Source organism: Lutjanus erythropterus, chromosome 16 (assembly GCF_056507025.1).
Source record: "Lutjanus erythropterus isolate fLutEry1 chromosome 16, fLutEry1.hap2, whole genome shotgun sequence".
Classification (NCBI taxonomy): Eukaryota; Metazoa; Chordata; class Actinopteri; order Lutjaniformes; family Lutjanidae; genus Lutjanus; species Lutjanus erythropterus.
This window is the reverse complement of record NC_139332.1, coordinates 20,839,863-20,866,083: the sequence shown is the minus strand read 5'-3', so window position 1 is coordinate 20,866,083 and position 26,221 is coordinate 20,839,863. Positions and strand designations below refer to the sequence as shown.

The 26,221-nt window shown below is 40.0% G+C and overlaps 1 protein-coding gene across 2 annotated transcripts in view; it reads left to right on the top strand.

The window, feature by feature from the left end:
* pag1 (phosphoprotein membrane anchor with glycosphingolipid microdomains 1) overlaps positions 1-21,898 on the top strand; it is a 69,597-nt gene extending 47,699 nt beyond the window's left edge. For both annotated transcript variants that reach the window (XM_084739334.1, XM_084739333.1), the window contains 8 exons: positions 676-711; positions 2,794-3,028; positions 4,821-4,878; positions 9,591-9,687; positions 10,240-10,409; positions 11,057-11,488; positions 19,784-19,843; positions 20,794-21,898. In XM_084739334.1, the coding sequence (XP_084595460.1) occupies positions 2,838-3,028; positions 4,821-4,878; positions 9,591-9,687; positions 10,240-10,409; positions 11,057-11,488; positions 19,784-19,843; positions 20,794-21,156 (1,371 nt within the window). In that variant the 5' untranslated portion in view covers positions 676-711; positions 2,794-2,837 and the 3' untranslated portion in view covers positions 21,157-21,898. The remainder of the gene's footprint in view (positions 1-675; positions 712-2,793; positions 3,029-4,820; positions 4,879-9,590; positions 9,688-10,239; positions 10,410-11,056; positions 11,489-19,783; positions 19,844-20,793) is intronic.
* The last annotated feature ends 4,323 nt before the right edge of the window (positions 21,899-26,221 follow it).

Genomic DNA, 26,221 nt, shown 5'->3' with positions numbered 1-26,221 from the left:
CTGGTTATTATCTTCTCAGTTACATGGGCAGACTGCTCAATAAAAGGACATTGTGTGTGTGTGTGTGTGTGTGTGTGTGTGTGTGTGTGTGTGTGTGAGTGAGAGAGAGAGAGAGTATTGAAGAACCAGCACATGCCTGACGGTGTGTGCGTGTGTTTGAACAGTGTGTGTGTGTCTGAGAGGCTCCAGGCAGCCTGTTGTCCATTATGTATTTGATATGGGTATTAAAGGGATAGTTCGGATTATTTGAAGTGGGCTTGTATGAGGAGCTTATCGATAGTCAGTCAGTTACCCCCAGTAGATGGCGGTCGGTATGACCCCAGTTTAGAGAAGCAGAGAGACGTATCGGCACAGAAGCAAAGCAACAAACTGCTGCGGACAGGCCACTTAGAAAAATCAGTGTTAGTTTAAGTGTACGCTATGCTTAGGCTGACCACCATCTACTGTAGCTAATGCACTATGGATAAGTGCTTCATGCAACCCTATATCAACTAATCCAAACTATGTCTTTAAAAAACACAAACACACTCACAATTCCCTCGCTGCTCTCCCACACATTCACTTGCCCAGCCTGCATTCATGCATCCACACACACACACACCCTCCAAGGAGAATATTCAACTCAGTGCTAAGAGTAACCCCCCCCCCTTCTCATTTTTATCTGCTCTCTTCCAGGCGAGGCCAACCTGACTAATCATCCAAGGTGTCAAGGTAAGGTTGTGTTTGCCTCTCGCCAGCCACTCACACTGATAGCAACATGAGCCCCGGTGTGTTTTTCATCCAGGAAAACACAACCCGGCATTTCAACAAAAACAGGAATTCCTCAGTGGCCTTTTGAAGAAGAAGTTAAAATTGGCTTCTGCAGCTCCGTCTGATTTGCCACGAAACTTCCTTCGCTGCTAGAAAGACGGAGGAGCGTTTGCTTCCCCGACTCCCACACTCCCCGGTCGCATTAGCATAGGCGGGCAGAGAGGCACAATGGAGTTTTTCACCACCGGCACAAAGTACACATACTCTGTACGCACATACACAACGCTCCAGACAGGAGTTTGGCTCCTGCACATGCCAGAGAAGAAGAGATGAGGAAAGATTGACATGTTTTTGTCACTGTCTCCCGATCCTTGCCAGCTGTCTTGTTGGCTCATTGAAAGCAGAAGGACACGCAAAGGAGGGCAGATAGATCGACAACCAGAGAGAAAACATCCCTGACTTTGTGTACATTTTTTCCTTCCCGCTCACCATCTTTCCCTGTCAGACATCCTGCATGTCACCTCTGCTTTTTGAACACCTTTTCATTCAGATGGGGCAACCACAACTGAGGAAAAATGCGAATCAATTCCAAAATTATGATTCCAAAAGATCCATGAAGAAATTTTAATTTTAATTCTGCTTATTGATTCCTACATAAATTTATCTCATGCCTGTTGCAAATTAAACCATGTGCTACAAACACCTGCTGTGTATCATTCTGGTTATTTGACCGGGCCTACAGACATGTGAGTTGACTGCATAAATGCATTCCAGTCTTCTGATGCATTTTTTTTTATTAAATCACAAGTCTAGCATTATTCTCAGTCTAACCATCTTGTAATAATCACCTTAATTTAGCAAACGTTATCCTACAATACACAACTCTGCTGTAGAGAATTGTTAAGAACTGAGACTGATAAGCAGAATCAAAATAGTTAAAATCCAAATGATACCCAACCCTGCTTTTAATTCCTGCCCTCCCTCTCTTCCTCTGCAGTGCCAAACGTCCTCTCATGCACACACAAAACCTCCACATTTATTTGTTTCATTTGGGAGTTTTTCTGAGGCTCAGAGTTGCACACGAGCTCATCCCTGCCGCCGCCTCCCTTCGCCGTGAGTCACCCACCCAGTGCCATAAATCACCCATGATAACATCAGGGGCTCCATCAGTTCAGCGAAACCCAACTTTGGCTGTTAGACAGAGACGTGATGAGGTTGCTTATGCTGTGCGCAGAGCCCAGACACCAGTTGTTGAAGGCTCTGGTGGTGTGAGGGCCACTGCAGCAGACTCCCTGTCTGCACTGCAGTCTCACTCTGCTGTGTGCTGCCACCTGCTGGCCACAGTGTGCAGTTAAGCTTCTGGTTAACAGCAGACTTTATTGTATTATTTAACCTTTTGTTCTTGATTAATTAACGATGAGGATTAAAGTGATGAAGGACATGACAAGAGCGGCATAAAAGTAAGATTTCAGGGTGTCAGATCAGTAAAAAAAATGTTTTATTAAAGATGTCAAATGTAGTTTTCACTGTTTGCAATAGTCAGATTGAAATTTTTATGTTAGTCATTTCTGTTTAATGATAGAATGAGACAATGTTAAGCTTTTTTGCTTGAAAAATGATTGATCAATTATCAAAACAGTTGGCAATTTTCTATCAGTTGACTAATTTATTAATCAACTGATCATTGAAGGTCTAATTCATTTTGCTGCAGTGAAGCAGCTGCACAAAAATCAACTCGATCCTGTATGTTTGCTTGACAAATAAAACACAGTTTTCACAGTTAGCTTGTTGTATCTGTCAATAAATGATTCTTATCCTGAACCAACAATAATCATTTAGGTTGTGCTGAAAAAGTGAAAGCATACAGATTCTTCCACTGCATATAAATCTCACTTAAGGTAACAGAATGTGAGTGTTCCACAAGATCAATTAAGTCAAAGCCGTTAGTTTCTCTGCCTGAAGAAAATCACTGTGGGTAATTTATTTAATTCTGTTTGTGGGTTTTCAATCTTAATTACATTTATTTTTCTTGTGTTTTTCTAGACGGTACCTGTCCGATGTCCACTCGTCCCACAGTGTGATGCATCATGGCTCCAGTGCTGAGTGGAGTATGGTGGGGGCCAGAGGCGGGTGTCGTCGGGTCGGGGGCAGCGGCAGCTGCTACCGGGGTGGCGTCGTGGCTGGGCAGCGGGCAGCTGGTCCTGGCTATCACCCTCAGCACCCTCACCGCCCTGCTGCTGGTCTCTGTGCTGCTGCTGCTGTGTGCGAGTTGCCAGGGGTGAGCACACACACTCAGACATGTACTGACCCAGTGGTTTTCAAACTGGGGTGCTGGGACCAACAGTGGTCATTGAGTGGGTTACAGGGTGTCCCTCGTAAAAAGAGGAATAGAATAGTTTAATATTTTAAACTTTAAAACTGAACTTTTTTGGAAGTTGGAACAACAAGGGGAGAAATATTGTTGGCTGTTTTGATTGATTGTAATTTATAATGATCCTAGTTTAATCACTGATCTGCCATGAAGACTTTATCATGTGCAAAGCTAAAAATAAAGAAATTAGGGTATTCCTTAAAGGGATGTTTCAGATTATATGGTGTGAGGTTGTATGAGGAAGTTACCCTCAGTCTATTAGCTACAGTAGTGAGGAATGTACTGCTGCAACAAAAGGTATTTTAACCACTTAATTAAAGTCTGCCAGAAAAATAAATCAGTTTAAGTGTATGCCATTTTTAGAATATTTTTACTGCTTTACTTCGCTATCAGACACCGTTATAGAAGCTGAATATCACTCTTTCCAAACCAACCAAACTCCATAGGTGAAATCAGTAATTTTACCTCCCAGAACATGGGACTTGCTGGTCAACCACTGCCTCGATCTTTTAGTTTGTTTGTGTTATTTTGTGAGTTTGGTGAATCTGAACTATCCTTTTAAAACACAGAAGTCACCCAATAACACAAACTAACTAACTGATCAAGGCGGCAGCAGACCTGCAACTTCAGTGTTCTGCATGGTGAAATCCCTGATTTTGCTTATTGAGTTTGGTTGGTATGGAGAGAGCGATATTTGGCTTGTATAAAAGTGTTCTTCTGTCAGAAAATTCTGTTGAACTGTCCCTTTAAGGCCCTGTCATTTCAAATCAAATCAAATTCAAATTGGTCCTTGACATTAAAAAGTTTGGGAACCCCTGGATTGACCTATATGACTGTTATTGCTCTTGTAGTTCTGGGAAACATATATTTAGAAGGTGTCAGAGCAGTCGGACGTGTGTTACAGTAACAGTTTCCTGCTGTTACGTATCAATACATCTTCTGCTGCCAGCCATCTAAACAGAATCTCCTCCTGCTGGAAATGCCGGCTCTGCATTGTTGTGTGGAAAATGCCACAAATACCTGAGAGGGCATTCTTAGCTACAGTAATTATAGGCAACAATGAGGAACGGTGCTGCTGAGTATGAATAAACAATGTCCTCAGGGATAATATGGCTTTAATATAACAATTATAAATGAGTATGTATGCTGTCAAATGGGCTAGAATGTTGCATGTATAGCAATGTAGTTGTTTTTAAATATAACCCCCAAGAGTAAGAAGAATTATGAGTCCTATTCACCCAAGCAGGCAAACAGGAGTAGAGCTATAATGTCCCTAATGGCCAATTTGGCTTACAGACTAAAGTCAATAAAAAGTACAGCAATGAATAAGAGCAATAATAATACAAAACAGTACACAGGTTAATGCCAACATCGGTGTTATCGTCACATGGAGGAAGTAGCAAGAAAAAAACAGAAAGCAGTAGACAAAGAAATTACATTTTGATTAAAAAAAAAAAAACAGCATCGTAACCTCAGATTTATTGCACATTTCAGCCAAGGGCCTAAACAGTGAATAAGAACGAGGCTTGCACCTGATCCAAGGAGAGAAACCGATTAATTTTCCTTTGACTTCGCATGAGACGCTGACACCACAGACTGCAATATTAGAGCTGCCTGGTGTGCTCTGTGCTCTGTAATCAGCCACCTTTTATCCCTCTGTCTCTCTATTCTCTCATCTCTCCTTTGTCTCTCTGTGTAGGCAGAAGAAGGCAGCCAATGGACATCCAGTAGGAGACCATGAGAACCTCATGAATGGAGTGAGTTGCACGTTACAGTTTTTTTTTTCTTGCAATAGTACAAAGTATGTGCAAATACCGTAGTCACTTTGTGGTTTTGGCTCTGTGTTTATGGGTTGGACTATTTCTTGGCCAGGAACAATCACACCCTTGAATGTTGTCCAGGAAATGCACCTAAATGTAAAATTATGCCTTGAAGGGAAATAAAAGGGAAATATTAAAGGAATATTGAAGCATCTTAGGCGGCAGCTTTGATGAAGAAGCTGCGCCTGAGAATTAATCTCAAAAACTGTGATTAGGTTTCATGTTTCACTTCCTCTGTTTCTGATGTGTTTTTGTTTATTAGATGTGGAGGGTAACAGCTGTGGGTTTTGACTGAGCTTGCCACAGCGTGTCAGGCCGATTAGTAATTACACGTGTGTGAACGGTCACACTTACATTTACACACAAACATACACGCTTTCTCTTTAACATATGCAAACAATTGTGTGTAACCATAGCGACCAGGTCAGGGTTCAGTAACGTCTTGGACTTCTGGCAAAAAATAAATCTAGAAATGAATAAATTAAATCTAAACCATGGAAAAATATTTACTCAGATTCATTCTCTCTCTGAAACAGAACCAGCACACACTGTGTTACACACACACTCACATACATGCTCATTAATGTCAGCGTGTGTGACTGACATGTCTGTAATCAGGCAGCATATCCACCGTGGATTGAGCTTCCACGTTGGCTGCGTGCCTGAATAATGCACTCGCATCTCCACCCTGATATCCTATGACACGCGCACACCCCCTCTGACATTTGTCTACTAACCCACTTCCATCACACTGACACAGAAACACACACGAAACAAAACTCACTCACAGCTGACTGACAGCCTCAATTGTTGGTGAGATTGTCTTCAAATTGGTGGTAACTGCTGACGAGGTTACAAGAGCACATGTGGGAAATCCAATTACTTCCTGTTCACATATCATGAAATTATAATATTGTAGTGTTTTTTTAAGTTGCTGAAAATAAAGAATGGAGTTAAATTCAAAGGGTGTGATTGCTTGCTCATTAGTATCCTTTTTTTGAGCATTAGTAAACAAAGTTTATTTCTGTAGCATCTTTCACAGACACCAATCACAAAGTGCTTCACAGTCAAAGTAATAAAATCAAATAGAATCAAATAAATAAAACAAAGATAAAACTAGACAAGATAAAAAAAAGTCTGTGATTTCAATATTTTTGATTAATTGTGCAGCCCTAATGGAGGATCCAAGAGCTTGGTGTGTAATGTGTGGGTGCCTTAACCATTTTTTTAAATAAATTCAGGATATGGCATTTATATGTAACATGAAATTCTGGTTATTCATGTCTCTGTATACATGATCATAACAGTATGCAGGTTTTTAATTGTCTGTTTGCAGGCGTGTCTTCATTTATCACTGTCTCAGCTACTATGAGATGGTTCATAAACCTGGATAAGGCGTTTATATGCCACAGTATTCTGGTTTTGATCACAGCAGTCCAGGTATTATATTCAGATTTCTCAAAAATAGGTTGGGTTAATTAATGCTAAACTCATAACCTGCTGTGATCATATCAGCTGTAAAAAAGTGCCACTCTTAAACTAATTATTTCCCTGATGATGTTCTCTAAGAGTGCTATAGATTCTCAGTTGGGGGAAGACATTATATATGCAAACTTGCTTGAGCCCCACATTAGTAATGTCATCAAATGAAGCCGTGTACTGTTATTACAGCAGTGCAGTCTGTATGCATTATGTTGCCATGGGAACCTGCATGCATTCAGTTGGTGGTGCAGAAACAGCTCAGAGTACCGATTAGACAGTTGAATAGTTGGCCAAAAACTAAAGTGATTTACGGTGTCAGAGAGAGAGAGTACTATATTAGCCAGTTAAAAAGAAGCAGGAGGAGATTTCTATTTAAATAATTTTATTTGTGACGTTATATTTTCAGGTTATTATGGTGGAAACATTTACCGCTTTGTCAACAAGGGCCTCCAAAATCAACAAATAAAAGGTTCCTTGTAGTAGTTTTAATGTGCGGTTTTCAGTTAGAAATAAAAGCGAGGCACTGGGTCAAACAGTAATTTTCTGCTAGAATTCTTCTCTTGCCTCATTTGCAGCAGCAGTGTTGCTTTCTGCTGTAATTTTTTTAAAAATATTTTTTTATAGCTCTCTATTACAAGAACCTGTTCCTCTTGACTGAAATAGCACGTGATCGCTCCACTTTGTGAGTCAAATGATGCACCAATCAGTCTTTTTTAGGGGAACTCACCTGTTATCACTAGTTTTGTCGAACCAGCTCATGCAAAGACAAGGTTTTTTTGAGCTTGCTTTGTGGTATAACCCCCTGGATAAACTATTTACATCAACAAATCAAAACAAGATCTGTATTAGTCATAATGACACTATGTGCATTTGAACACACCGTCATGGAGGTAGATAATTGTAATTGCCACCTCCTGAAATACTGATGCTTGTGTGACCAAGCAACATTTAAGTGTGACAAATGCCCGGCTTTCACAGACTAAGTGACATCCACTTACTCTCTTATCCTGTCACTCCCTCTGTGGCTTCATGTGTACGTGTGTGTCAGCCTTCATACTCCCATGTGCGCACACACATTCCTCAGAGCCTTTTTGCATTTGATGGATATCTTCACTGTAACCTGCAATTGTGAGGTGGTCAGATTGCTTCAGGAGGAGCCCAGTTAAATGACGGACTGTGTCACAGCCTGATGGGTTAAATGGGGGTCTTTGTCTTTGTGCAGATGTGAAGATTGGCTCTTCGGCTCGATCGCAATCAGTCTGGCTGTCCAGCACAGCGAAGGAACTCTCTCCCTCACCTTATTTCCCTTTTTAATTACATTTTTAGCCTAATTGTTTAAATGTAGCTTTCATTCATTTTGGATTTATGCTTGTTAAAACATGACAACTCATTTTTTGTGAGATCCAGACAGAAATAGGACCGTGGATCCTACTAAAGTAAAGAAAATGTCTGAAGCACAGGCTCTGTGATTGTTCTGTTTGCAGATAAGTGTGATCACACACTTCTAGATGATAACAAAGGAACATTAGCTGATTTCCAAAATGCTCCAGAAATCTAAGATTATCTTCAATCAGTTGCTGTACCTTGAGAACCTTGATCAGGATGAAAAAACATGGAACTTCAATGATGCTGAGACTAAGACATGATAATAGTTTTTTTTTCCAACTTTGGTGACGAAAATAAAGCAACAAAAGAATAACATGGAAGATATTTGGGTCATAAAACAGTTAAAGATTACATCATAGACACCAGTAGTTATGAGAGCGATTGACCACTAGGTGGGGTTGTGGAGCTTCTAATACACAATCTTCTGCTCACACTGAAGGAGACCAAACAAAGCAAAGAGAATCTCGACTTGCACCAGTTAATATTACTGTCACAGTTTGTTATAAGCTCTTAATAGTGAGTGACGGAGTGAAATCTTTGCCTATAGAAACAAGTCAGTTTATATTTAAAGTGCATTTTGCTAAATCGTGCCTCAGTGCGGCAGGTGCTCAGTACATGCAGTGTTAATGAGTGTAGGTTGTGTCACTGGGAGTGTTGATTTGAGTGTTTGCTCACTCACATTCGGCTGCCGATTTTGTCACATGACGTTGCAAATATGGAAACAGCTTCCAACTGGAGGATGTATCTGCTCTGCTGAAGTGTCCTTGAGCAAGACTGAATCACTGCCAGCTGCAGGGTTGTTGTTCTGTAGCTTCGACTTGACTGTAGAGGGAGGGGAGGTAAAATAGTAGAGCAAATTTTCCTGTGGATGCCCATAAAGGATCGTCTTATTTTGTTTTCCTCTCATTTTACCCTCCTCAGTCATGCTGTTCTTGTTTTTGACTCTGCATCAGTGTCTCTTATTAATGAACCAAAGTGAGATTAAAAACATAAAGTGAGATGCATGCAAGCTTTTTAGACTGAAGAAGGATATTAAGTCAGCTCAGCCTTTCATAAACCCAGTTACAAACTAAGATAAGCTTCATTGTGGCCCCTCAATATTTGGATCATCTGCAAGTATTTCCCTCAGTAAAAACATGGAAGTAGCAGAGATTTTAATTTTGAATTTTGACTTGTCATCTGTAGCCCGATGTTTATATTTTCCTTTCCTTTCCACTGTAAATAAATGCAGAAAAGGTGTAAATTGGTGCATAAAAAATCATCAGAATACAGGAAAATAGGAGGCTATTCCCCCTCAGTGATGAAATGAAACCTTACACCCTTCATGAGATATCTCTATGTAGATGTCTTTTTTTGGTGAATAAAAATACAGTACACTTAATTAAGCATGCATAACATACTGATAATGAGGTTGAAGTAATCAGTACTGTGATTGAAAAAGCTGCGAAAAGCAGAGATAAAGAACAGGGAAGCGTGGAAATTGTAATCAGTGATGCAAATATGAAAGACATCCCCCAAAATCCGTAAGATCCTCAAAAACAGTTTTCCAAACAGACTTTACATTTTGCTGACAGCGGCTTTTGGATTGCACCGAGGTGTGAAAGAAAGTCATCCACCCTGTGCAGATTGATTTCTGCTCCGTTTAAGAATCTCATGTTTTTCTGGTTTGACTTTGATGCGTAATTGAAATAACAATAACAATAAAAGACTGTTTCTCATGTGCATTAAATGCTCGCATTCACCAGCAGTGACGAACAAACATCTTCTCTTTCGTTACGCAGGTGTCAGAGAGAGAGACGATCAGCCAATCAGCAGACAGTCCAGCGACTGATTTGGCTGTCAGCAGCTCTCACAATGGTCCTTTAACCAGCGGTACAAGTAAGTAGGGCTGTATCTAACTATTCATTTCATTATCGATTAATCTGTTGATCATTTTATCGATTAATAGATTAATAGTTTGGTCCAAAAATGGTGAAAAATGTTGATTACTGTCTATGATAGTGATATGAGAGTCACTGCTGGCAAAGTGCAGCATGTTTCGTGTCCTTTACTTTTATAATTCAGCTACATGGGAATAACATTTCCTCAGCAGCTGTTGTTATGCAGCATCTTTGTTATCTTTCACCTTTGGTTCATTTTAAACCTCAGCTGTTGTTTTTATAGTCACCGACATGATTTTCTTAGTCATTCTAACCTGAGTGGGTACTAAATATCAATAACAGAAAACTGTAAATAGCAGTGAATCTATTCTGCAGTGACGAATAAGGAAAATGTGACTCATTACAAAACTGTTTTGAAGTAAATGTTAAAAAAACACTTTTTTTTTTTAATCACTGCTCTTAAAAGCACAGTGAAAGTCACCAAATGAGAAGCGTTTTTTTTTGTTTTTTTTTTTGCTCGCCCTAACTCCTTTTTTATGTGCTCCACTAGTCCTCACGGACACACAGGACACCAGCCCCCAGCCGTCAGAGGAGATGCTCTCCAGCCAATCAGAGCTCAGGTCCTCCAAGTGTCCTCAGGACCGCGAGCTTCCCAGCATTCCTCCCAACAACGCCCTCATTGGGGACGGACCCCCAGCCTCAGGGGACAGCACCTATGAGGTCAGTGTTTAAAGTCACCTCCGAGAGTGAAGTCATGTCTGTACTTGCGCTGAACTTGAATGTAACTGTTATAGGTTATTAATGCTTTGATTAGATGGGCTGCTGATTAATTGAACTTTAAATTATGATGCACCAAATTTTTAAATATGAATGATTAAATTTAAACCTCTCTTTTAAGTTTAAAGCCAAGATGTTTGTCTGTTGGGCCAAAACTTTAAACTCTGAATTAAAATGTTTTTTCCTTACTGTGCCAAGCCATCATAAGTAGAATAACTAAGTTATTAGCTAGCTAGCATCAATGTCAGGTATTTTTGAGGAATACAGAGCGGCAAGTTATTGGTTTCTTCCCCCTCGTTTATTTACTAAGTCCCAGCAGCACTAAAATGTATTTTTTATTTATTTATTCTGTTTGGGATAAGCAAGCATCTCCATAATGATTAATCTCTATTTAATTGCAGTTTATATCACTGAATTGAATTTATTTTGTGCAACAAAGCTCTGCTTAATTTTAAATCTGGTTTTATGCATTATTTACTTAGTTTTGTTAAACTCTGATTGAAACTAATCATACATTAAATCAATCTTTGTTGGTGCAACCCACTTTTTGAAGCATATTAAAGAATCCAGTGTATGTATCTGATATCCAGGTGGTGAAGGAGATGGCGGTGGCATCACGTGATGTCAGCGCTGAAGACTCCCTGTACGAGACGGTCAAGGAGCTCAAAGACCCCCCGACGCAGCTCGGCCTCCCCAACGGTACCGTCCAGCTGAGCCCCGATGAACCTCCCCATCATCCCCCTGCCCTTCTCAATGGCCACCTCAGCCCCTGCACACCTGAGCGGGGGCCCCTGTGCACAGGAGTGGAGTACGCCTCCATCGACCTGAATAAGAAGAGCCGCCACAGCGCCGACATGGAGGCCAAAAGGCGCTCAGATAACGCCAGCGTTCCCTCCCACAGGCCTCAGGAGGAACCAGAGGAGGAGTTGCCTCCGCCGGTACCAGAGAAGGTTCTGGATGAAAATGACAACCAGCCCGTGGTGATGAATGGGCTGGCGGGGGCGGGACTGCACAATGGAGAGGTGAGAATGGTGTGTGAGTGTATAGTCCTAATTTAATGGATCAAAGAAAACCTCATTCAGAACAGCAATGCAGACACAGAAAACACCTTGGAGCAATAAATATAGACTATAATGTTTCATATTCTGTCACATTTTGAGTTTTCTTTTGGATTAGTTGGGTTTCAACTGTCATTTCATTAATTATGAACTAAATATTAATTGTGATATGACTGTATCTGCTAAGGATTTACAGAAAGCAGTGATTTGGCTATAGTATTTATCTATATTTGTCTTACATTGTTTTAATACACAAAATCAATTACTGAGGGGGGATTATTAAACTAGACATTTGGGTGTAGAAAAATGTTTTAAATTCAGAAACTGGCCATCAGTGTGAATCTGCTGCAGTACACAAGTTATAAACACATAAAGCTAGTTAGCAGGAGAGCATATCTGTGTTCTGTGTTCTATGTTAGCCTCCACTCCTAACTTTGGCCCGTTATGTCACCCGTCAGATCACTAACATATTCAGCAGCTATAGCAGGAAACCCGAACTTCAAAAAATGACTCTCAACTTAGCTGTCGTTAACGTCGTTCATAATGTTTTGATAAAACCTTCAATTACGAGCTTCAAAAACTAAGGATTGAGTAACATTTCGCAATCATTTCAGTTACTTTAGGTCAAGTCACAGAGCAGTGTGGTGACAGACTAAAGAATCTAGAGCCGTTAATGCATAAAAGTGTAAATAAACCTACACAAAATGTTAAGAACTTGTTAAAAAATGATGTGTCTGTTTGCACCTGGATGACAGTAGTCACACTGCAGCTTGGCTTTTTACACCTGGCCCTATAGTTTAGCTATAAAGAGTCATTTTATTTTTTTTATTTATATTATTTTCAGTTTTCAGTTGCACTTTGGTTTGTTTTAGGCATCAGAACTAATTGGTTAGGTTAAGAAATAGCAAACGTAAATAGCTACGCTGGCTATTTACACCCCAGGTGCATGCTAGGATATATACTGCTGGGTGTAAAGAGCCATATGCCTGTTCCACCCTGGGTGCAATTAACTTGACTTGAATACTTGACTACTGTCACCTGGGTGCTAAGAGTATATTGCAGCTTGACTAACTCATTTTTGACACAAAAGTCAGGCAGATCATTATAATTTCAAGGTCGGCCTATCCTTCATCTTATTCTCATCCCCATCCTAATAACACATTTATCCCCACATAAACTAGGGGTGTTCCATCTGCTCGACAACACTGTGTGAAAGAGTCGATGTAGCTGGCTTGAAAAAGAGGATGGAGAACAAAGGGAAGGCGACATGATGTGTCGCCACTACAATTATCATGTGCTAAGCTGCCAGCTCAGTGCTGCTTTAGGGAGAGTGACAGACTGAGGGACAGAGCAGTGAAAGGAGAAAAGAAGAATGAAAATGGGAGCTGGAGTGGGATGAGCAGGAGAGAGTAATAGATGAAACAGAGATAGTGACAGAAAGATGATGGGAGATTGACTCAAAAAGAGCTGAGAGGACTGGGAGGCATAAAGGGTGAGAGAGACAGAGAGTCAAGAGTGAGATAGGGAGAGAAAAAAGAAACCCAGCAGCATACAAATAGAGCCATCTGTACTGGAGAGGAGGGGAGAGTGGAGATGATGAAGAAGATAAAGAAGAAACGGTACTGGTGAGAAATAGAGATGTGAAGGAAGAGGAGGAGTGAAAGGAGTGGAGAGGTGAACAGAGGAGAAGAAGAGTCATGAACTGAGCAGAGCTGCAGCTTCTGCTTCACTCAGCATGCTGCCTTCCACATGTGGAGCTGCAGCAGAGAAACAAACACATTTGGAGGACACACACACACAAACCAACAAACACGCACACACACCAACACGCTCTCAGCGCTCAGGGAGAATTGCATCAGGCTGTTGACAAGCACACAAACATCACATCGTCAATCTGCCACGAAGCTGTTTGTCTTCTCTACACATTCTTCTCTTCATATTTACTTCCCTCTGCATTACTTTCCCTTCTTGTTTTAAAGGATAATTATGATTTATTATAATTTACTATATTTTTAGCCATGCAACCGGCATGGCTCTAAGGGTGGCCATGTTGGTTTGTTTGTGGGTCCTTCGTTGGATGGATTGCTGTTATGTTTGGTACAGATGTCCTTGGTGCCCAGAGGACAAATCCTAATGACTTATTTTATCCCCTGCCTCTTCCTCTAGTACTAAAATGAAGTTGAAATCTGTTTTTGAGTGAAACTATTGGATGGATTCATCCAAAATTCATTGCAATCCATCCAGTGGTACATTCATGTCCCATTCAGGATGAATTGTAATGACTCTGATGATCCCTTCACCTTCCTTAAAGTGCGTTATCATCATCATCATTGTCATCAGCTCCAAATTTTAAAGTGAAACCAGACAACTTGTCGGTCCACCAGTGTTTCTAAATGGTATTATTGTGCCACCAAGGCAAAAGCAAACAGGTCTTGTGTTGAAATGCTACACCTAAACATAACTTAACAGTCAACTGTGTAGGGCGCCACTACAAGCAACGCTATCTGACAGGGGAACATCCTCTGACACAACATCAGAATACTTTCCGTTTCCTCAGATCAGAGCCATTCTCTACAAAGAAGTGATCAACATAATTCTGCAAATAAGAGAGAAAAAAAGAAACCTATTTAGTGAAGAGGCTCATTGAAATTGTCAGAATTTTAGGTTACATTTGGGAACAGACAAAAGCTATTGTAGTGATGCGCATTGCATAATAATAACATGGTTTAAGTAATGTTTTTGCTTTGCAGCAGCAGGGGATGGCCTCAGGGTGGAGGGGGGAGTCGTGTTTGATGAAAACATTCAGACAAATAGTGTGCATTTAATTTAGTTTGTAACGGAGACATCAATTTCCTGGGAAGAATTGTGCTAAAGCAAGGCTTATAGGAAAGCAATCTAAATGTGGATGATGTCCTTGTTCTACAGCCATTACACAACATTTATTTCATAATGATAAGAAGCAAGAAAGTTGTCTCTTTCTTCTCTGTTATCTTCAGTATAACTGCATCAGTCTCAGCTGTACTGTTTGTTTGACGCTAATTAGTGAATATTAGCATGCTAACACACAAAATGGTGACACTTAGGATTGTCATTCTGAGCATGTAAGCATTCTGTTGTTTCAAAGAAACAGGTAATGCCTGCCCACTTACTCCATGATACAATAAATGTACTGGTTCATTGTTGCAATCACACTTGGATCTTCATCAGGTCAGAAACCCCACGAGTTCAGCCTCACAGAGCTGAAGAGACCTGTTGCACTTTTTGGCCATCATTGCCATCAGTAATACCAAGACCGTATTCACCAAGTCAGTTGCTTAGTTTTGCACATAAAATGCAATAACATCACAAAAAAGTCAGACCTGAAAAGCAACACACATAGAAAGGAAAAGACACCTAACTGTCCATTATAAGTTTTTATCACAGCTTACAAATCTGTTATGTGGTGCAGCTTTGACCTAGTTTACTTGCCATAGTTGTGTCTGCAAAGGTTTCCTATGCAATATTTGCATCTGCTCTCAGTTTTGGTTTTATCCTCAAATGAAGTGGTTTAGATAATCTGGTTGATGACTTGTTTACAACTTGTCTGATTGTCTCAAAGCTTCTTTCTTATCTTTCTCCTCTTATCTCGGTGGCACTGCTGCACAGCTCCGCGAGCGGGAGAAGCTCAGTTTTCTTGGTCGATAAAGTACGCGCTGAGGAATTTTTTGCTTCAGTTTTTACCATCAACACTGATCGGACATCAGCGTGAAAAGTGCCAAGTTTTCCCTCTAATACGCTCCGTCTCCTTGGTTCTCCTTCCCTCTGTTCATCTCCTCCCCCTCTCTTTATTTCTCCTCTGTTTTTCTGGTCACATCTCTCTGTTCCTTTGTCTCTGCTGTTGTTGCCAATTAGTTAATCACTGCTGCTCATTTGGACAGCAGGCGAGTCTAGCCTCATCTGACCTCCGTATCCATGACGAAATCTTGATCTGCTGAGCTACAATATATCTCCAAACCAGCCTCACACACACACGCATTCAAAAATGTACTCATTTATAGACGCACCCACAAATCTAATACACCCACACGTACTTTGTTGGCATGTCTAGTCAGCAATAATTCTGTTATTTCTTCCCAGCCCCCCATACTACACACACACACACACACATGCGCACACACATACACACACACACACACACACACATCCTGTGTGTTTACGTATATTCTCATACACATAGACTCCCTGGGGCTGATTTAAGGTTAACCCTGAATGTTCCTGGCTCCCTGTGGTTTACGACCATGTATGACCAGGAGCCGTCGGTGATTTGTCTTGTCAAACCAAGTGTGTGAGTTGTGTGTGTGTATGTGTGTGTGTGTGTGTGTGTGTGTGTGTGTGTGTGTGTGTGTGTGTGTGTCTTTGAGCATAGTGAGCGCCAGCTGGCCACCATCACTATGACAGTTAGTCTGGCTTCATGATGGATGATACAGGCTATAGAAACTCTCTCTCTCTGTCTCTGACACGCACACACACACACACACACACACACACACACACTCATCTGTACAAATGCTGGGCTGCCTGTATGTAAATGTATGAATCTCCTCAGGTAGCAGCTCGGTACATGCTGCTCACACACACACACACACACACACACGGAGATAGGCGTACTCATATACACACATGTTTTCCATACATACATACACCTGATTCCTAGTTAAACATTCACTGCACACACACACACACACACACACACACACACACACACACACACACACACAGAAACACACACTCACACGGTGCTTTTGTGACATTTCATTCACAGCCTCTCTGATCCTGTGCAGTTATACAGTTATTGAACCGTCATAAACAGCAGTAACACTTGTTTGACTGTGTGTCGCCTCTGGGCTTTTCATGTGCGATGCAGGAAATGAATTTGACCCAGGCAGTGGGCTGCTGGGATATACGCTGGAGACGTGGTTCAAGTAAACTGCTGGTCAGCGCTGTTGAGCCGCTTCAGGGAATCACTATTGTTAGACAGAGGATTTGAGTATGAATTGTGTTTAAGTGTGTGTTATAGGTTATAATTTTAGTGGGTATTGATGTGGTTTATATATACTCAACAAAAGTATAAATGCAACCTTTTTGGTTTTGCTCCCATTTTTCATGAGTTAAAGTAAAATATCTAAGACTTCTTGCAATTTTGACCATAATCATAATACAGGAGGTAACCTTAGTAACCTCCTTCCAGGTCACTTAGAACTGCATTTTATTGTCATGGGAACAAGATGATATATATATATTTTTTTTTTAAATTTCACTTCCCCCACAACTTCAACTCTAAAAATGCCTAAAAACATTGCAACATGGATTCCATTTTTTTGTTTTTTTTTGAAAAGCTGATGTGAAATCAGTCACTTTAGGCTGCAACAGTTCCCCCCTAAATTAACGTCACATGTATGACTGAATTAATGAAAACATTATGTAAAATAAGGAAGAACATTGACAGAGGAAGTAACAATACTAAGACAGGAGGTTTTAATGTATGCCACACCTGTCACTTGGATGTATTATCTTATTAAGGAAAAGTTCTCACTAACATGAATGAAGCAAAATTTGAGAGAATTTAACTTTTTTTTGCAAGTCTTAGATTTAGATTATTTTTTTTTACCTCAACTTGTGAAAAATAGTAGCAAAAAAAAAGTGCTTTATTTATATTTTTATTGAGTATATTTTGCATACCAACAGTTTGTTTGGAGTCGTTTGTGTACTTCAGTGGACGTGTGATAATCTGAGTTGATTTATTCATACTGATTTATATGTGCGTGTGTCAACATGTACGTCAGCATGACTGACACACTGACACCTGAGTCGTCCGTCTTCTCAGGCTACTGTAATCAGCTTACTGTCATACTGGCATGTCCTGGACGTCATTGTATCTTCTGCATACACATCAACACATTCCCATAATCCCGTCTCACGTACACGCACACACACAAACATCTTATTGTAACACGTCGAAATATTAATCTCTCAGATGTAATGCCTCAGTGTGTATTGACACAAAACAAACACCTCTCCACGGTGGCCGCTGTTAAAGGTTTTAATCAGAGGTGGGACCAAATCGCTGTTTTGCAACTCACAAGTAATTCTCAAGGCTTTGCACTCAAGTCTTGAATCAAGCACTGAGTCCTGAGTCCCAAAACTTTGAGTTTCAACTTTCCAGGCTCACTGATTTACGTTAAGTTACTTACCTGTTAAAGGGCCAATGTATGAGATTTAAGGGGATTTCCTGGCAGAATATGGCAGATATGGAATATAATATTGATAAGTGTGTTTTCATTAATATATAACTGTCTGAAAATAAGAATCATCATGTTTTCTTTACCTTACAATGAGCCGTTTATATCTGCAGAGGTAGCAGGTCTCTTCAATGGAAGTGCATATTTCTGACTGATACAAAACAAATACCTGTCCACCTACTGTTATACTGTAGGTCTGTATTCTTTGTTCTTTATTTTGATCCCCATTAGCTTTCACAAAGTGGTGGCTAGTCTTCCTGTCCTAACCAAAACAACAATTAAAAAACAATTTAATATCACACTGCCTAATTTAGACAATAATATGCAATATAAGCCAAAATTAAGATCAGAAAATAAGTGAAATGACTCCACACACGAAGCAATAAATAGCAAATTGAATGCCCACATACATCAAACCCAGGTTAAATACTGTGTTTATTGCTGACTGTGTGACTGACTTAATGAAAATTCCACTTTAATTTGCTGTGATGCTCGAGCCAGTAATAAGGAGGCTGCAAATTAGATGAACAAATATTGTGAGACGCACTCAAAGGTGTGGCGACTGGGTCGAGTCACCTTTGTCCACGTTTCATACGAAGACTCCTCCGGGGCACTCTGCCTAATTGGTCGGCTAATTAAAGCGAAATGAAAAAGGCATCTGCTGCAGCCACAGAGAGTGTGTCGGATCTATAAAAGTAATCATGTCTCCAAACATACGTTATCCATAAAGTAATCACATTGATTCACGCTCTTTGAGAAAATGCCAGAGAAACATGTACCTGCATGGAGATAGGATGCACGGCTTGATGGATGATCATGGCAGTTTTTCATTTACTACAGTGAAGTGTAGCTTGTGTGAAGATGTGCCCTTGACAAACATTACGCTTCAACAAGTGAACAGCTCTCTCTTTTTTTAAGGTGCATCAACATTAACCTTGGTGCCTACAACCAAGGACGTAGGCAATCTGAAATCAAGTCAAATAACACAAAAGGCAGTGTTTTCCACTCATGAAAACTGTGTAAAAAAAAAAAAAAATCCAAGTGATATCAACTATTTAGTAAACGCCGGCAGTGATATTGAGGTTCTTGTTAGACTCCTGAGGTGTTTGCAGCTGCTGTCAGATGTGCTTTGTTGATTAATGGCTCCCTCATCGATCATAAGGCAGACAGAAGCGGTGTGCAAAAACATCACACTCTCCGTCACTGCCTATTGACTTTCACTCAATAATTTTCTTAATGAATGGGTGGTTGTATACAACATTAGCTTCATATGTATCGCGGCAGAAATGGCAAATGCGGAGCTTGTTTCTCTCCCGCTGCCGGGAATAATGTAGAAGTTCGCTTTATCGATCGTTACGAAGCGCTGTCTGAAGGCAAACAATGAGATTTTGCACTGGTGTTTATGTTTTTGAGAATTTGTCAATAGTTTACCAGCAGGTTTTAGTAATGCAAGTCACTAAAAAGTGTTCTGAACAGCTCTATTACTATTTGTACATGTTTCTCCTCTTTCCTATCTATGTATCTGTGTTACTCATGATAATATATAGGCCATGTTGTGAGCAGAGAGTAGTTCCTACATGAAACTGCTTAAAACAAGGTCTGTGGATCATCTTAAGTAACTGGGTCATGATTTCTGGAGAGAGGGATCACTGTTGCGTTTTCAAATGTATATTTTGCCACTTTAAGCACCACAAGCTGGGTGCTACCTGGTTCCATTATATTTGAGGGGAGGAAGGGAAACATTTTGATTTTGGGGTAAAATGTGCCTTTTAAGTTGAAGGATTGCTACTTTTTTTCTGCACTTTTAATGACAGGAAATTCTTGAAAATAAAAATGTGTGACAACCCCTCAAACGTTCCAAACAGCCAGTTTCTGGAGAAGTAAAGCAGCTTCTTTGTGGAGTGTTTTAAACATCTGATCCCTCGTTCAGTCTTTGCTTTCCTGCCATCTAAATGTATCTTTTTGTTCTTTTCTCCTCCAGTTACACTCCCCTCTGTCTCCTGCACCAGGGTTCGACAACCACATTCTGTCCGACAATGAGGTAAGTGTGTGTTAAACTCCCTTATTCCCCAAACTGCCGTTTCTAGTCCCGAGACAGCAGCACTTTACTCTGTGAACGCCAAGTGCCCCAAGCACCAAAAGAAAATGCTAAAATGGTCAAATACAACATGAGACAACGTGCTACGAGGGAAAAACCTAGCAGGGATCTTTCGGCACAAATGCATCAGCTTCTTTTTGTGTTCACATACCTGTTATCTCAATAAATGTAGTGTATGTAGTAATGAACATTTTAGCCAAGAAGCATTTTTTTCCCTACTATTATAAGAACTGGGTGCAGCAAACTGAGCTGAGGCACGTCTTGCTGTAGTTTCTTGTCGTACTACTTCTTTCCTCTTGTCGTCTGCCCTCTGTGAACCATGTGAAGAAAACGTGTTACTCGAGGCTAATAGGTGTTTTCAGATTCCAGTCACAAAATCTGGATGAATAAGTTCAGTGCACTTGGTTTCAAAGCCACACTTCACAGCTCCAGTGTGGGAACATTTTGGGTTTAAGCCAAATGAGAGAAGATAAGGATATAACTTTTTTCATTTTTAATGAATATCTTACTAATATGATTAGAGAGTAGTTTGTGTGTTTGTGTCTCGCACCATTCCTCCAATCCGCATCCTTCCATTCTCCTCCAAACTTTGCATATCAGGGTTTCTCATCATTTCAATTTCATCATTTAATTTCATTTTTTAATAATAAAGAAATACATGGAAGTTTTGATTGTTACGTTTTAATCCTTTATTTTAAATTCAGAATTACTGCCATTCTGAGCTACTTTGTCCACAGTACCACACAATGCCTCTAATCTACCAGAAATATAACAAAAGAGGGACCATTTTTACGTGACCTCACAATATGTTTTGCATTCTCCCACAATATTTTGTTACCTCGAAATAAATCTTGTGCTTAACGTGAACAACGTGTGTCTTCTCTGTCCTTCAGTCAGCAGTGTACTCTACAGTCAACAAAACAAACTGTGATGATGCTGTGAACGAGGAAGACAAAGAGCACGACTACAGCAGCATCGCGGAGATCAAAGGCCTCGTCACGACCTCTTCCTCCAGCGACCTCTACGCCACCGTCCGAGACATCTACACCCAGCCCGACGAGCCCCAGCCGGGGGAAGACCCCAACTTGGACAGCACAGATCCCGGCTACGAAACCATCCGCATCCCAAAGACTAGTAGCTCGGACGATGACCACAGGGCTGGGCTGGGGGCGGAGGGGTCAGACGCCGGCAAGGCAGAGCCCGACTACGAGAGCGTCGGAGAGTTGGGTCTGAGCCGGGAAACATCCCGCCTCTGAGTTTTCCCGTCTTCGTCGTCTTCGTCTGCAGCGGCTGGGCAGAAGCTGTCACTGTAGTGCTTTGAACCTGCTACCAAGCATGCTTTTGGTGCATGACTTGGGGATGAAAACAGCAGAAAAAATGGCACACCACAGCATCCATCATCAACGCATGAGCGTCCTCTTTACAGCTTGGGTACGGTTTATCATATCTGAACTTGTTAATTTATCAACCAGGGTGAATGTCATTGGTACTGGCCTGCTAGAAAATGAACTGTAGTACCTCAGTCATTGGGCATTAATCATGTGGAAGAGTGCACTTTGGATCATCATTAAACTCCTCTTTTGTCTTTTTGACACGTGTGCATATCATGGACACATTTAACAGCACTTGATTGTGAAAAAGATAAAAAATAAATATCCAATCGCAGCACACATGCAGAATTTCAAGGGTTAGCAGAGGACACTATGAGTGCCTGTGATAATAAGAAGAATTCAGTGCCATATAATCATGAAATTCATGCACTTACTGTACATATGAAGGCAACATTATTTGTATTCTCCTTCTGCTGCTGCTAGTGACTTTCCAGCTCCTTCCAGGTGAGCCAGTGTCATGTTTTATTGAGGCGTCAGACGGAGAATTTCTTGGCTATTCTTTGTCTGGTTGGCAGTACCTCCACTGTGCATTCTCTGCTTGAAATTCCTGTGAACGGGTTCTAGGCGCGGAAAGCAGAAGCCAGTCTTATCTGTGACCAAATGCTTAGTAGAAAACAAACATTGTGTTCGATAGATTACTGCAGACGTACATTAAGGGTTCGACGTGTTCCAGGACATGAGATATGAAAGTAGATGTCTGCAGAACCAAAAAGGAAATCAGAGATGAGGGAAGGCGGATGGTTTCACACAGAGCTTGTGGTTTCACAAAACATTTGAAAAGCATTTTTACAGTCCATGACAACGTTTCTTGGTGAAATTCATATTTATTTGAAGATGCATATTGTTGTGTAATTGTGAAATGTTACAGAGTGTGTCTGTGAGAGAAACGTAAGTAGGGTTTTATAGAAGTTTCTAGCATTTTTATTAAGATACTAAATGAAAGTGAGCTGCGAGATAATGACAGTTGTAAAGGTACGCTTTCCCCTGAATTTTTTATTCTTTGTTTAAAAAAAACATGCTGAGACCATATTTTCTTTTTCTGTCATTTTGTACAGGGTCAAGACAAATTTAAAAAAAATGTGTAATGTACAAATTTGCATTATTAGTTGGAGATGTTCTGATGCCATGTTTTTCCTTCCTGATTCCAATGCATGAACTTTGCATATTGGCCCATACTACCATGATACTACTATGAATCTGATATGATTGCTATCAGTAACTTTAGTCCCAGAAACTGCTTTTAAAGGAACTAAAATGTTCCTTCAGCCCAATAATGTCTGCATTTCCACCGTAGTGTAAAGACCTGTGAAAACTAGGCAAATTGTTCCGCTGACATATGAAAAAAATGACCTGTGTTTTTACACATAATTTCTGCGCATGACTATACAACAATTATGCCATAAAAAGTGATGGACAAGTATCATTATTTGTGCGATCTGTAACTCTGTATTGATGTGTCAAAGCACGCTGAACAAAAACCAAACTAGTTTGTGGTTGCAGATTTTTTAAAAATCAGTTGTTGCAAGCTCCACCCCCACACTTCCTGTACTTTTAGAAATATTACCCAACGACCAGGGACTTTTTGGGGGGGGAAATAATGTCCCCAGACTTTAATTTAGACTCCAGTCCCAGTGGTGGGGTTTCTCCAAAAGTTGTTGGTCCCTTATATTAGCAAAGTCCTGTTTTGGGGCTAATAAATTAAGTGATCAGATTTGTGCATAGACTCATAATCAATACTGGTTCAGCATTTTAGGCAGTACTGGAGACATTTCCAATATGGATATTGGTATCAGATCAACTCTATTATTAATGCAAATCTATTGATCAGCTGTATTTTTTGGTTGTCATGTTTTTTTTTTTAGCCTACTCTTGGTACAGTATACAGTCTTCTGTTGGCATCACTGATGATTTTAAAGCACAAAGTCTGATATCACGGTACTGCATTTATAAACAGCTTATCAAAAGCATTGTCACGATCCAATTACTGCACAATTTGAATATCAAATGCCTTTTAAGTAGAAACACTCTGAGAAAACCGTATCTTGTCTGTTTGTAGCTTGTACTGACGACATGCCAACCAAGGCTTGTATATAGTTAGAGCACTATTTTAACCAACTGTTACTCGCTGGAAGTTTCATGTAAGCTTTTACTTATTTGTACAATGTCCAGGGTGGTGTCATTTTAAAATACGCCTGTTTAAGAAGAGCACTGATGTATGTCTGTCCGCCTTGTTTTGAAGAAAACTGAAACCCTGCTTTTTACCTTGTGTTGTTACTCAAAGTTGTCAGATAGCTTTTGAGTTCTGAGAAGTAGTAACCAGTCAAATATCAGAAATATGGTACAATGTTTTGGTACATGAATTTTAAGAAAGACAGAAAGTAGGTGTGGTACTTTTATTTAAAAAAAAAAAATCAATTAATGTCTCAATACTGTTGTTTGATGTTTGTTTTCAGATTAACAGGGCCAATTATTCTTGCTGTAAATAACTCTCTGTTTCACTGTTACACTATCTCTTGGCAGAAAAAAAAAATGGTGTCATCTGTTTCCACCCACATCAAAATATCAACAGCCTTACAGTATCACCAGCTCTGGTTCATGTTTCATTAGACATGCAGGAGCTTGTTGCTGGTTCAGACAAACACAGCCAGCCCAGCGCTGACTGGTATTAGATTCATAAATGATATCAGGCATTAGAAATGCTCTCACATCTCCCAGCAATGCTACAGTGGAAGGGGATTTAGTTGCTCTTTATTTTACAGTACCCTAAGAGGTAAAATGCTGTACGTTGTCTTAAATGAGACAAAACTAGAAATAATATCTTCTTTATTAGACAGTAGCTATACCCTTATTAGACACTATGCACCTCAGGGTACACTAACAAGATGTAACAAGACGTACTTTGTACCAAATTACAAAAAAACAAGACAAACTTAAATAATATGTTCTTTATAAGCCAGTATTATTCCCTTTATTATACTTTATTAGAGTGCTAATAGTGACACATTACAGCAGAACTATACTGTAAACTAAAATATTTTTTTTTCCCACTATTAGACCCTTATTAGATTGTATTAGAGATTAATAGGGACAGATTACATCAGAACTGTACTGTAAACTAAACTCACATCACATATCTGCTACCTGACAGTCAAACTTCTGGTTAGTCTCATACAGTTAGCAGAGATAGGCAAAAGTGATGCCCACTTCTTTGATCAAATCAGATCAAGTCACCCATAGACAAAATATTCCTCTACCTCTGTGGCCTTTGCATGGTAGATCTGGTTCACATGTTGTTTTGACTTCACTTTATTTAACGGTACAGTTCTGATATTATGTGATCCTAATTATCTTCTCATAAAGTCCGACAAGACCTTGTAAATGATCCAATATTGTCTAATAAAGAACATATTATTTCTATTTTTGTCAGCATGGCTTGTTAGGTCTTACTAGTGAACTGTAAAATGCAGTGCAACTGATGATTTTAAATACAATCCACCCCCGGTATTTTAGAAACTATAATGGGTTAAAAAATAATGTTCATTTCTGCAACAAGTTAATTATCATGTTATTTCACTCCCCAAAACATCATTGTCCTACGAAGGGGATGAGCCTCTGTATCAGGGTGGTGTCATCATTTAGATATAATGGTGTTCACAGAATACTACAAATGACCTCTAAGGAAATTATCTGTCAACCAGGGGTGTTTTAGTGCCAAATATAATCAAGACAACACACACACAGACACAGTTAATGGATACTTACCTAAAATCACTTACACACTCTAGCTGTCTAACATGGTCATATAACCACACACACACACACACACACACACACACACACACACACACACACACACACACACACACACACACACACACACACACACACACACACACATCTACAGGGAACGGGGGTGTAGTGGAGGTTCGGAGATGCTCCCTCCCTGCCGCTCCTTCAGCTCCACTACTCACCCATAATGAGACCATTTGTTCCCCCCTACAACCAGCAGACAACTCCATGGTGACACCTGCCTTTGATCACAGGGCAAAGCCTGTTTTGGACGTTATGGCCACATCTTTCACTCCGCTCTGTCCGATTCCCATTCTCTGCATGTAAATATTTTATGACATGAATTGTTCTATTAAAATATATATATATATAATAAATTGTGCCATTGTCTTTTTATTAGCTAGGGGCACTGTCATGTGGAATGATTCTAAGCTGCATATGATTTTCCCCAAAACATTAAATTTGACATTAATTAGGCTATTTGTTACAGCACTATGTATAGTACAATGTATTCTCTCTGCCACACTGGCCAATAATCACGATGAATGAATTAGTCTCTTGATTTGATTTATAAAAGTAGCCTACTGTGAAGTTTCTAATGAGCAGATATATTCATGCTCAGAGAGAAACAACTTGTGTCACGTTGTGAGATCACACTTTCATATTTAGTACAGGATGTAGCTTTCATGAGAGTGTTAGCTGTGTGCTGTGTTGTAATGAAAAGCACAGGAAAAAAAAAAGCAACGTGACTGCGGGCTTTTTGTTATCATTACATCAAATAGAGATATTACTGCATTTCTGGCTGTGCTGACCTCAGTTCACCATCATACATTTCCATTTTTATACATATTTGCATACAACATGAGCTATACTTGCACATGAAACACTTCATAGCATTGTTTTGTCTAAACATCTGATGGGACTGGCTATGATTTTTGCCTGAGAAGATCAGGGGTGGAAGTAATGCATTACAACTACTCAAATGACTATAATTCAGTATGCATTACAATATGTAATCTATATAGTTACTTTTAAATTCACGACTGAATTCACATTCAAACCTCTCATCTGTATTTTGAACCCATGAAAACCATCATAAAGGAAAAAAAATCTGCAGCAGGTACAGATTTGGAGAAGTGAC